This window comes from Gavia stellata, chromosome Z (genome assembly GCF_030936135.1).
Source record: "Gavia stellata isolate bGavSte3 chromosome Z, bGavSte3.hap2, whole genome shotgun sequence".
Taxonomy (NCBI): domain Eukaryota; kingdom Metazoa; phylum Chordata; class Aves; order Gaviiformes; family Gaviidae; genus Gavia; species Gavia stellata.
The window spans coordinates 23,324,075-23,337,550 of NC_082637.1; the positions used below are offsets into that span (position 1 = coordinate 23,324,075).

Consider the following 13,476-nt stretch of genomic DNA (forward strand, 5'->3'; position numbering starts at 1 on the left):
CTAACTGGGAACTCTGTTGCTTATAAAAACTTGGACTTGAATTCAATTCATTACAAATGTAATGGAGGAAAAAAGTTAGATCCCATCTACCTCTTTGGTGCATTTGCACAACTGTTTGCAGAATCCCAGGACAGAAAACAACAGGAGAAGTTGATAGTCCTCCGTGTTTGTAATTTCTGCTGTGAGGAGCTTAAGGACTTTAGTTCTGGAATTTAAAATATCATACCTCTCTATCAATACTATTATTTAGAGTCTATAGTTGGGCAAATGTTTGATGCAACAGCTTTTTATCAGATCTCTAAAATGGAATGATGCTGCTAATATAGTATCATTTATTTACTTGGCTCCCATTGTGGCCTGGCATGAACCACAAAGTTTGCCCAGTATACTTTGAACACCTTCCTAGTATGCCTACTTGCTTCCAGAGGAATAACTGAGCTATAATCAGTGTGAGTATTTTTACAAAAAGGAAAATGTTTTGTCAGGCATCACTACACTGACTTGTTAAACAAAAAGCCCCTAAGATAAATACTGGGAACAGAAACACCTGGGAGTGTTCTCTGAAATATTTTCCTACAAACAGCTTTGGCTGGATTGAAAATAGACATTAGAACAATAAATAAATGGGTAAGATTGAAAAACGCTAATCTGGACGGATAAGATGATTTATCACAAGATTGTTGAGGCTTGCTGTGATTTGATTTTCTGGTTATCTGAGACAGACAATAAAAGGTTTGAAAAGACTGTACAAGGAACAAAAGAGTTGGCAAAAACTTCCAGTACCAGGAAAAGATGAGTGGGGTAAAAGTTATGTTCATCTTCATATAACAGTATATTAATGGTCTACAAAATTGAGAGGCATTGAAAGGGGTCAACTGCTTAACATCTCTCTCTCTCTCAAGGCAAGAAATAGAGGGCATTAAATGAAGCTAGTAGGAACAAGGTTCAAAGAGAAAAAAAGATTTAGGGGAGACTGGACAAGAGCACAGAAGACTGCTTCCTTGTGGAAGTCCCTCTGAGCTGAAAGTAGGTGGAGACTGAGAAGAGTGTTTAAGGGAGATACCTTTATATGCTTTATACACATCAGCGTATAGGTGTGTGGTCTTTGTCCTTACAACCCATAGGAATGAACAGGTATTGGTCCATTTTTCTCACAGCTTCTTCCCCTCTCCATCTTCATACACGGGGAGAGCCCAAACAGCTGTGCGAAAGAACACCTGAAGAACACAGGAAAAAAAATTACTTCAGGGAACAGCTCATGGAGGAAAGAAAGAGCTGAGAAGCAAAGGGTAAAGAACGTAAAAACTGGGAACCAAAGCAGGGTACTGAGAATAGCAGATCTGAGAGCACTTGTGGTTACTTGACCACCTGCAAAGAGATGGTAGGTCCTAATCAATGGTTCTTCAAAACAGTGTCAGGTCAAAAGTATGGAAATAAGCCTTAAACTGCTGGTACTCCTCCCTGCCAACCCACCTCATCAAGCTACTTTTCCTGGAGCCTTATCAAGGTCCTGCCTTCCAACTCACCTCATCAGCTTTGCCAGAGCCAGGAGGAGGCTGATGAGGAGGTGTTTGACTAGGTGGGTTTCACTTGGCATGTCAGTTTTCATCGGGTCCATTATGCAGCTCAGGTTTGTAGGGTACTTCACTAGAATATACTTTCAGCAATCCTGGGGTTTGCTGGTATTTAATGGGAAGCATCCTACCAGGACTTTACATATATAGACCAGTATACGTAGTTTCAAGGCTTCAGTTAAGATTTTTAAATGTACTTTACTAAATGTCTAATTTACTTTTTTTCTTAAGGTTGTGGAAAATGTCCTAAAAGTAAACCCTGTTTTGGGTCCTCAAATGTTTCAACCCCTTCTGCCATCAATATTCAGGGGAATTATAGATGGGGAGGTAAGAGTTACTCTTTAACTACTCTCTACTTTTCCTTTTGATCAGGAAAGTACCTTCTCTTTTCTGGCCTGGTTTTATCATATTGATGTTGCATTTTCTCTTGTTTTAAGAGCAACTAATAGAGCTTTGACACATATTTTCAGAGTCTGTAAAAGTAACATAGCATGAGAGTTAAAGCAACATATCCATCACTTATTTTATCATCTAGTGTTTATTTTAATAAAGTAACACATTTTATTCTGCCATTCCTTCACTACTAACACTGATAAGTTGCTATGACTCTATGTTTAGTTAGATCCTTTGTAGGTGTTCGAGTTTTTTGGTGGGTTTTTTTAAAGACACTTGTACTACTCCTTTTTAAGTGTACCTGCACCAAAGAAAACCAAACTGTGCAAGGAGGAGATTGACTTGATCTTCTTTTTCGAATTGACTTATCTAATATGAAGAGCTGAAGGATGTGAGAATGCTTTTTGTGAGATAGAAGAGGCTTTAAGTTTTTGCTTGCTTAGGTGTCTTAAGTTCTCCCTTTTCTCTCTCTCTTTGCCTTCAACAAATTTCCATGTTGGATAAAAAGGAGTAAAATCCAATATGCTTTAACTGTGTTGAACCTTGCAGTACTAGCGGGAGAAAAAAAAAAATCGGAATCAGTGGGTGGAATTCTCTATGCTTTTGACTTTTTTGATCAAAACCTTTGCTTTTTTCAGAGTTGAAGACTTTCAGATACCAATATTTGGCTTCTATTTTTATTGAGTTAAATAAGATATTTCCAAGATTAAGCCAAGTAATATTGCTTAGCAATGTACTTTTTGCGGTACAGAACACAAAAAAGTTTGTCTGAACAGTTTGCAGTTTAAGAAGACATAAAACTGGAGAATGGATTATTAAAATGTCTTCTGATTTAAGACTGTAATAAATTCATTGCTCCCTAGTCAAAAAGGTATTAATCTGGGTTAATGTTTTCAGATAAATGTTGTAAATGTCGGCATTTTGTTTTTCAAGTAGGCAAATCTACAAAATACTTACTGTTACATCACTAGATGCTGAATTTAATTCAGACAAATCAGTAGCTTCTTTTAAAATTGAAAGTAATAACAAAAGATAATAAACTAATGAGCTTATTACTGTATCCAGTTAATTTTGAGACACTTGCGAATTAGTTATTGGTAAACGTATTATAATTACTCTCAGTGAAATAAGTAATAACTTTAAAAATACTAAGCACTTAATGTTACTAAAATTGTAAACAGTTATTTTGAACTATAATCAACTTTGAAATTAATTTTTTAACAGTACAGTATACTGTTTATTCCTTACGATGCAGGTTTTTAAATTTAAAGTGAAATCACCTTACAAGTTGTCTTGGCTGTTTGGAGGAAACTGACTTTGAGTTTGCCATAGTTTTTCTATTGTAAGAATTGAGAAACGCTGGTAATGATTTCTCTCTCAGTCTTGTGTTCTTAGAGGCTTTTAAATTACAATTTATAATTTCAAATTTAATAAAATATGTAAAGGATGCATGAAAGTATTTTCCATGTATTTCTGCTCTATATGTTAAGTATTTTCCTCTTAATTAAGCAAAGCCCCCTTTGTTTTCATTTACTTTTCTTTCAGAGATACCCAGTGGTGATGTCTACTTATCTGGGGATCATGGGTAGAGTTCTACTACAAAATGCAAGTTTTTTTTCCTTGCTTTTGAGCCAGATGGGATGTGAATTGGGTCAGGAGGTACGGATTTTTATCTTGCTATGTCAGCTGGATTGCATGTGAATGTCTTGCATCCCTTGGACCTGAAATAACTTTTCCCTTCGTTTTCCATGCTTGTTCCTCCCCAGTCTACCTTGGAAACGGGCCCTTTCCCCTCCTTTGGGCCTTCCCCTGAACATCCTGAAACAAGTTTTACATGTTCCCACAATTACTTTAAAACACGTAATTAAAAGTTTTACACAATCTCTAAATTCTCTTCCTGCTGCATCCCACAATAAGCCATATAAACCCCTTTAATTTGCACGGTGCTGCAGGCTTAGAATGTCTTCCCTTATGCCATCTTGATGTATCTTGCACGAGAGATAATGATCTATTAGTTCTCCGGTGAGTTTTTAGGAGTAACAGGTTGAGTGAGCTCCAGTTTCACTGATGATATTACTGAGGTTCTTTTGCTACAAGTGTTCTACTATGTCTTTAAGTGAAATGTAGTAATTTTCTCATCCTTAGGTATACTATAGTTTTCAAACAGGTAAAAACAAGTCTTTTTTTTATTTGTCACCAGTGAAGGTAAAACAGAGTAGGTTCACACACTTTATATGTACTAGACTGTTTTAAGAAAACTGTTGAAGTAATTCAGTGTTCTGAATCAGTGTTCTATTCATGAATTAAAGGCATTTTTAACTTCTAGGTTACAATTAATGGGGGGGTTGGAGTGTTTCAGGACCTGGAAGCACTGTCACAGAAAATTTTAAAAATACCCGTTGCTTTCTACTTCTGTCAGGTATACAGGTGTCTTTCCCAGATTGAATAATATATTCAATTTGTAGCAAAATGAAAATAAATTATTTTCTAAATATGCTGAAGTACTCATAAATGAAAAGGAACATTCTGTTTCCCATTGCAGTTGGACCAAATTCTTGGTAACATGATTGAAATGTGGGTTGATCGGATGGATAACATCACTCAGCCAGAAAGAAGAAAACTTTCTGCTTTGGCATTGCTTTCACTTCTGCCATCATTGAATAGGTGAGGAAATGTACAATGCCTTAAATAAGAATGCTTCAAAGGCCCTGAAGATGGTTTTTAAGGTATTTCACAATTCTGCAGATAAATATTCCAATACAAGTAGTTTTATTGCCTCTTTTTTTTGCCAGGAGAAACTTAAAAAAGGTAGAATTTTCATGCTAAATTATACTAACATTTTATTTGGCTTCATAGCAATACAGTAACCTTTCTTCTATTTCATGGGAAATGTAATTTAGTAAAAGTGAGGAAACAGCACTGCAGATTTTATTGTGCATTCTCATATTAATATTGAACTACCTGCTTCTCTCATCTGGGATTAAGTAGCTGCTTTAGTTGGCTTGTTAGTATTTTGGCGACTCATCCAGGGAACGATGTTTGTTCAGTTTTCTTTCCTGTTGTGGGTAGGTCTGAACTTTCATCCTGGTTTTCCCCTTTATGACATTAAATGGAAGAGTTGCTGTGAAAGACTGTGAAACAGGTATATTTCTATAGCAAGCAGCTTTTACTATTGTGCTTTCTCTAGCACATTGCTGAATATACATACAAAATGGAAGATTTTAATGAAAATGCTGAATGAATAGTGCTACACTGACTTCTAAATTGTCACTACTAGAATTTATGCATAGCACATGTTTAGGTGAGAGTTTAGTCCATACTTACCTGCAAGTTATTCTTGTCTGTTTGAAAGTTAGGAACACAAGCCTGCATAAGCTTAGATGTAGTCTACCGGATTTCCTGAAAAGTCTTAAGTACTCTACAATGGGAATTTAGATGTTGCTCACAAATCTTTAATCTATGTTAGTACCTGTAAAGCTGTAGAATATGTAGTCACTACCTAAAAAATCAGGGAGCTCTTATGTGTAAAACTTAAGAGTCTTCGTTGCTTTTAAAGTGCACAGAAGCTTTCCTTTTTTTGTCCATCAGGACAAACATCTAGCCAAAGGTGAACCAAGCAGCTGCTTTATGAGAAAAATTTTGGTTTTTTCAGTAGATGTAACAACGTTATATTACTTATGAGCATATTTGAAAGGTTCTTAAAGAGGTGTTATCTAAAATTGAGGGTGCTGAACTACATGTCTGTCTTCCTGTGAAGTTCCTTTAAAGAGAGGAAGGAAAAAAGAAATTGCTTTAGATAACCATGTTATTTTGAACTACCTTCAGCTGCTCCAAGTTTCCTGCTGTAAGAGCCAATTATTTCTGGCAGTCCTTAATATAATAAAACCTTCTGCAAATGGCAGGTTTATTTTTCAGATACTCAAATCATTTAAGAAAGCTGCTTCTTAAATAAAAAGCCTCTCTTTAGTGGACATATTTATGTCAAAGCTATGAAAATTTCACTATACAACTAATAGACTGCCAGGGCCAAACATACCTTCAGACAGAATGTGTGAAATTGATTCTGAGAAGTGATTGTTCCTTCTACTACCAAACAATGTGAGTCACTCTGGTTTTGCCATTTCATAGGAATTATGTGACATATCCTTGCTGCATCTCACATCTGGAACTTGTGTTAAAACCAACATTTTTCAAAAACAGGCTTTTTGTGCAAGTTCATTTGCAAAGTTTAAGCAAAAATGTTTTAAATGTAATACAATATTTGAACAAATATTTTGATTCATGTAAATAACATTTTCAAGAAGATTAAGTGATTTTTCCTGTTGGAATACCTCGCTAACCAGGTTCCTGATTAGATATTACTTTGAACATCCAAAGCCAGTTCAAGATTTCTCAGCTGCAGAGGCAGAACAGAATTTTGTCTCCCGAGGATGGCCATGAGACAGGCTTGCTTGGGAAGGCCAAGCTGAGGGTGAGGTTCTACCCTCAGCTTGCTCCTGTATGATAGCCTGCTATAGGGAAAACAGGCATCTGCACTGTGTCTAGCACTTCCTGAGGATTTTACTTTTTTTGCCAGTTGCTTCCTCTAGCTATAGCTTGAGCTGTCCCAAGAGCGTCAGGTTATTTTAGAGAAGATAGGGAGGGAATAGACAAAAGTACTGGGGGAAGAAATGAAGATAATGTGTATTCTCATTCTTCCCTCAGAGTTGCTTTATGAATACGATGTTGGGCAAAATATTAGGGAGTGACCATTTTATTCTCCCTCTAAACTCTGTAGTATTACTTCATTGCTTTTAGGTACTTTTCTAGTTAGTGGTCATGTTTATAACTGTACATATGTGGACTTGGGACTTCCTGCTTTTTAGGGGAAGCTAAAGCTTCCATCATTATTCATTTAAAACCAGTATGGCAAAAATAATTTCCCATTTCAAATGTAGCATCTCAAGTGAAGGATTTTAGAGCAGGTAAGATGGGAGTCACTGCAGAGCAGTTGTAGTTCACAGTGGTTTTTAGGCCGATTAGCTGGACTAAGCAGGTTATAAAGTGACAGTTTATTAGCCAAACTATAGCTTTCTTATCTAGGCAATATCATCCAGAGATACATACAATGACATGTCTTTAGTACCGACAGTACCATTGCATTTTATCATGCATGCATATAGTCCTTTGATCCAGCATCCTGTTTATCTTCCTACACACAGCTGCACATTGTGTTAGTCCTTAATTCGTATTAAAAAAAGAACAACAACTGCTTCTTTCCTGATTAGTGTGTTGCAGCACCTTTTCACTTAGCAGTAATTTCCTGGTATTACTTGGGGTTTTTGCATAAACTAAATACTACCTGATTATCTGCATTTGCTATCTGAGTCTGGCCATTCAATGTTAGCATTTTTTGTGTCTGACTGGTATATGCATCCATATTATTTTCCACATTTTGTGCTCTTAATGCCTGTTTGCCACTCATACCTATTCTTGTGCATTTTCATTCATTTGTTAAAAGCTCCTGGTACTTCATAAAATAAAGACCTTTGTCTTTGAACTGTTTTATATAACAGTAGGGTCCAGTAACAAGATTTAGGCAGAAAGGATACATTTATGGAGGAATGGTGTCTCCATGTTCAGCACAAGAGGGAAGTATGCATAGGCACAAAATAGCTACAATGGTGAGGGTTTTTTGAAAAACACAAAAGGACTTGAAGTTTGGTGGAGGGAGAATCATATCTGAGCTAGGGTGTGAGACATGAGAGGTGACAGCAACCTGGAGGAGTACATTCATAAATGTCATAATTTCCTGGTCAATATTCCAGTTTGTCTACAATCTTAATGGCTTGTTTATGAACCTACAGCTTCAAGAGTACTCTTCTAGTACAGTACAGTAGATGATGTTTTATTAGAGGTGCCCTTGGTCCCGAAAATAGTGCCTAGTGAACATGGTCAGGAGTAGCAGCCTAACTTTTCTTTAGGTCATTGTGGGCCCCCACCACAATCTCAGCTGCTACATTTTGAGATACACATCTTCAGCATTCTTTGTATTTCCTGAGACCAAAGTAGCTAAAATTGTACCTCTTCCCCTTCTCATACCTACATATATATCTGAAAATAATCAGCTTGCTTACTGTGCTTTTGTCACTTTGTATAATGTCAGCATTACAGTATTTTGGAATGTCCTTATTTTGGGATATTGAAAGCTTTTAATGATTTACCTAGCAAAGTAGATTTCTTTTTTTTATTCTTCCAGTTATTATCTGTGTATCTTGGTAGAACACGAACAGTACTGAAAGATGCTTAAGAGCGATAGGAGTCTTTTAGTCTCTAATAGGAAATGCAAACAGAAGTTGGAAAGATGCTGTGTCAGTGATTAGCTTAGCTTGGTGTGGTACCTACCTGTAAGCACGGTTTGCATTTGACACTGTGTTGAAAGCTAAGCACTCCCCTTTTGCTGGTAAGTGTTATTAATGCTATGCCTATCATTCTTGAATGAGAGGTTGTCAAGTTTGCTTTTACTCAAAGTCAGTGCTTCCCAAACCAGTCTGCTAGTTTTGGTGCTTGAGGATGGGTTCATTCTTTGTGGACCTGCCAGTTCAGAGTGGTACCACTCCCAAGTAGAGAAGACTCTACTTCACTGAGCTTGAAATACGAAGCATTTCAATTGACCTTACCTTTTTTCTTTTTAATTTGTGGTACGTGAGTAGTATTTCCAGATGCCAGTGTTATGTTTTTCCCCTTTGAGTCAATTCTGTTTGTGTGGAAAATCTATTGTGAGGAAACAGTTAAGACTCCAAGAGGTTCTCCAGGTTTTTCTGCTCATTCTGATAGTTATGTAAACGAATGTCTGCTTTTTCTGACTGTGTATCAAATCTGATATGTCAGCCAGTATGAGTTCTGCCAATTAAATAATTGGCATTCTGTGAGTGTAAGTACCTACAGTATGCAATTATAAATCTTCATTAGGTTATTGCAGAAGTTTTTCCTCTGTCATTTGTTAAAGTTACTTTGTTAGAAAATTAATTTTCCTCTCAAGAAGTTGTCTATATGTAATGTTAGGAAATGGCAAGAAAGTGCCTAATAAAATGTCATGTTCTCCTTCAGGGTAGTTATGTCCTCACTTATGTAACAAATTCTGACTTTATAACTAACTTGTACACCCTCTTTTCTTTATAGGGATGATACTCTGAAGCCATTTCCTGATCTTCCTCTCTTTTTTTTTTTATTCCTCTAGTGTGCTCACCCACGCATCTAATAGACTATTAGTATTAAAAGGAGCTCTTTTAAATTACTGTTTTGCAGTTGTCGTCCATGTTTGGCCATGGATTTGTTTAGTTTGCCTGCCAGGTAACAGTGCAGTTTTAATGATATGAGTGAAAAATGTGACTTTGGTCTTAGTCTGAGAATCAGTTTCTGCATCATTCAGAGTGTTACATACAGCACCACAACTTCCTTAATTGTATGTCCAATCATAGCATTGGCAAGATGCACTCATTAAACTTTCCTTGTTCACAATCTCCATTAATTTTTCTCTTACACCTAATTGTTAGTATCGACTGGTCAGGAGCAAATTGTCAATTCCCCTAAGACCCATAAGGGGAAAATGTACCAAGTGATGGCAAGAGATTGCGTCACTAAATGCAGCTGAACTGCTGCAAAAACCAAACTGCAGTCATAAGGGATTGTTTGCTGCTGATATCTTGCTTTTGTTTGTGGCCTATATAAAGAATTTCAGAAGTATTTCCTAAAACTCTTCTAAATATAATCTACCATAAAATTGAACATTTTAATTATATAAAAGACAGCAAAAGATGATAATGGACTAAACAGCTTTCTTCAAACTTTTTATCTTTGTCCTTTGTAATGTGCAGTTTACATGTTTGCAGATTGCATAAGCATAAGTATAGCGTATTATTAAAAATTTGTAAAAAATACAAGATTGGAACAAACTTTAAAAAAAATTAATACAAATTTGTAGCTGTTTTTCCACCTGAGTTTGGTCTAAGCTGTTTTGGTACACCTACTTATGTCTCTGCTCTATACCCTGTGAAATTTGAGACTGCCTGAGAGTAGCTGAGATTTTTTGGTGACTTTTCTTAACAGTACTAGACTATTATGATAAGATACCAAAAGTGGTTGACAACACAACTCATGTTGCTACAAGAACTTCTGCAAATAAGTATTGTCTTAAAAACTAACATTTCGTATTCGAACAATTTAATGGGCAAGTGAGGGTTTAAAACAAAACATCAGGTTTTGATATTAAGGAAATGTCTAGTGTAAGTGTAAAGAATGTTTGTATTTTTAAAGAAGAAATAGCTTTTGTATTCTGTATGTGGGTATTCTCTGTAGTAGTTTTCAGGAAATGCACTAATTGTTTCTGTTTTCTCTTTTTGTAAAATTTTTAGAAGCTATCAGTTGCTAATGCCAAATGCATGCTTATCCTGTCTCCTAAACTAGGCAGTGTGCTGCTGAAAGCTGTACAATTGGATTTAGTTTTGAATCAATTTCTAGAAGGTGAATTAGTTACTCTGGTTGAAATTTGGGAAATTACTTTGCTCTGAGTTCTCTAAACCTTTTGGTTTGAATTGCATTCATATTGAGTATGTTTCTTAGCTTTTATAGTTCGCACAGACTTTACTAAACATTGCAGTGAATAGTAAAGGCTAAAGCTATAAATATAATTATTCTCAGCATATCACATCTGTGGATTTCATTGATAGCCAACTTTTTTGTTATTGTTTTGTTTACAGACCTACTACTCACTCCATAGAGGACGCTATTTTTTGTCAGTTTGCATGACAAATGCAGTTCATTGTTGCAATAATTATTTACTACTGTGTGAGAAATTTACTCTAACAATTTCTCAAAGTGAGCTCTTAATTTCATAAGAGCTTTCTGTCATATTAGTTTAGTAGAGTCTAAAGACAAATAAGATTTATAGAAGGGAAACGTATTTTCTTATCCTTAATGCGAAAAATAATCGTTGTTTTCACTTCTTACTGTTTCTCAGCATGTTGTAAAACCTGCTTGATAATTTAATCAAAAATAATAAATACCAAGGTTAAAAAGGAAAATAAGTTAAAAGGACAGCTTCATAATTTTGAAATAGATTTTGCAATGTATGTTTATGTATACAAATGTTTAGTATTGTGTTTTTATTAAACAGGAATGTTTTTGCTGTGTTATTGATTTGGTATTACCATTTCTGTGCTTGTGTCTCCCCTTTGTAAGTATCACTGTTGCTATCATCGAAGTGGAATAGCACTCTGTGGAACAGAAATTTTTAGTAACTGAAGCAGCAAATCCAGATTTTTACTTAGGCAGGAATATGAAATACGAGGAGGAGTCTGCAATGTTTGAAATAATCAGAAATTTTGAGATAATCTTGGATAATAATGAGAAAAACAAAAAAGGGTTTTGAGATCTGGTAAGTTAACATTAATTAGGTGTCCACAGCAGGTGTTACTGGATATAGGTAGGTGAAATGAAATTAAATGTTAGTATGTATGCTACCCAAGCAGTAGGTTAGTAGTTGAATTACTTTGACTTGTGGTCATATCTGGAGAATGTTGTGGGCAGAAAGTGGTAGGTATTTGAAAACAAAACAAGGAAGTTGTATCATAGCCCACCTGTGGAGAATAAAAGCAGAAGAAAGGAGGACCTGTAAGAGGAGGTACTTGCTAAATACACAGTGGGAGGGCAGCAGATAGTTTCACTCTTATAAGCTCAAAAGAATAATTGCAGTGCTAAAAATGGGGTTTCATCTGTTTTGTGAGCTTTAACGTAATTTTTTAGTGATTATGAGAATGAAATCCCTCTTCAAAAATTTGCTTTAATACATTTTAAAGATGGGTAACTTTAGAATCTGTTTTTGAACTTGTTGCATGTTTTTCTGCTATACCTAAAGTGGATTTGGATGACTATTTTATGCTGACTAATATTCATAACCTGAATTATATTGGCTTTCATCTAACACGGATCAGTGAGAAGACAGAGGTGGTTTGGAAAGGCTGCACTGGGCACAGTGCTTGTATGTTCTTTCAATTACTTTGACCTGTCGTTTTATGCACTATTTGACAAATTGCTGTTGCTCAGACTTCATGCTTGTATTGACAAGGAGTCATTGTTGAACTAGATTTTGATATGTTAAAAAGTAATGACATTAGTAACTTTGTCAATGTTAGCATATTAAAATAAAACTCACTTCAGGATTCAAAAATAATTTTCTCTGTTGCCATGTGAAGCTGTGTTCAGATACAAACCTACTATTTCTATCACTGGAGAACAAATCTTGCATTGTATAAAATATACTACTATTGGAGTTGCCCAAGCTGGTTTGAAAGAAATGTTTGGGGTTTTCCTGTTTAAGTGTTCTCCGTGCAGTTTTCAACTAGTAATGAATTTTATAGTCTAAGTACAAGCCAGTGGAGAAATGCTGATCCGAGTTATATGTGTATCTCAGTCTTTTTTTTATTGTTTTCCCCAAAATGGTATCAGTTATGTGGCATGTTATTTTGCCTCTTGTTCTTAACAGATACTGCTTTCTGACACTTTAACAGTGTGTACTATTAATGAAGCAATACTTGGAAATTACAATCCGATCGGATCTGCAGGCCTACAGGTGCCGTATTTACAAAGTGCAAGACAGGACTTTCTCCGTATTTCCTAGTGCAAATTGAAAGGAGCCATGACCTGGATTAAGATTTTTCTTCCTCATTGTGTACATGGGATCTGAGAATCAGAAAGGTCAGCAACGTGCTGAGAACCACAGTGGCAGCTAGGGTTTGAGCAAAATTTTTATGAATATTGAAAAGGTATCTTTAGTAGAAGACCACAGAGACATTCAGCCACTTACTGGGCACCAGCTTTCATTTATCTGGCTACTATTCTATTGGTTTCTCTAAATTTCCATGCTATCTGATATCCCATAGAGTTTCAGCAATTCATTCAGTCTTTCTAAATATGTTAATTCTGGCATTTTGCAAAAAGGGAGATCTATTAACATTTGTCTTTTAAAACTGTTTTTTTAGACTGGGACTTGCTTCTTTTATTTAGCCTTATGGGGTTGTTTCACACAGCACATCTTGAAAGAAATAATTTTTAAAGATTTATTTACCCAAGTAAATATCTGCATAAATAGGCTATAGGTAGTGGAGCTTAGGTAGGAGATAATTTCCTGTTTGAAGTAACTTTCATTTTTGGTCAGTCTCTGTTTTTCACCTAACCTGACTGTATTTGATCTGGATAATATTTTTCAATTACTCTTACTGTTCTCTCCCCCATATGCGTGATACTTCCCTAATCATCCTGGGAACTGTTCAAAACTAGGCAGTGTTTTCCCTTTAAGGAAATGACATGCCATTTAATTTTACTTTCCTTTATATCTACGATTATGTTAAATACTGTGAAAAATTAAGATGTGAAAATAAATAGTCAAATCTAAAGAACGATTAGTTTTCCTATTGGTTTAATGGTCTTGGAAAAAAGAACCAAATGCAGTTCAAATTCTGGGTTGTAACTG

At 35.6% G+C, this 13,476-nt stretch overlaps 1 protein-coding gene across 1 annotated transcript in view; it reads left to right on the forward strand.

The window, feature by feature from the left end:
• IPO11 (importin 11) overlaps positions 1-13,476 on the forward strand; it is an 87,854-nt gene that overhangs the window by 48,255 nt on the left and 26,123 nt on the right. Inside the window, exons 24-26 of the mRNA XM_059833651.1 lie at positions 1,806-1,901; positions 3,513-3,626; positions 4,510-4,631. Coding sequence (XP_059689634.1) covers positions 1,806-1,901; positions 3,513-3,626; positions 4,510-4,631 — 332 coding nt within the window. The remainder of the gene's footprint in view (positions 1-1,805; positions 1,902-3,512; positions 3,627-4,509; positions 4,632-13,476) is intronic.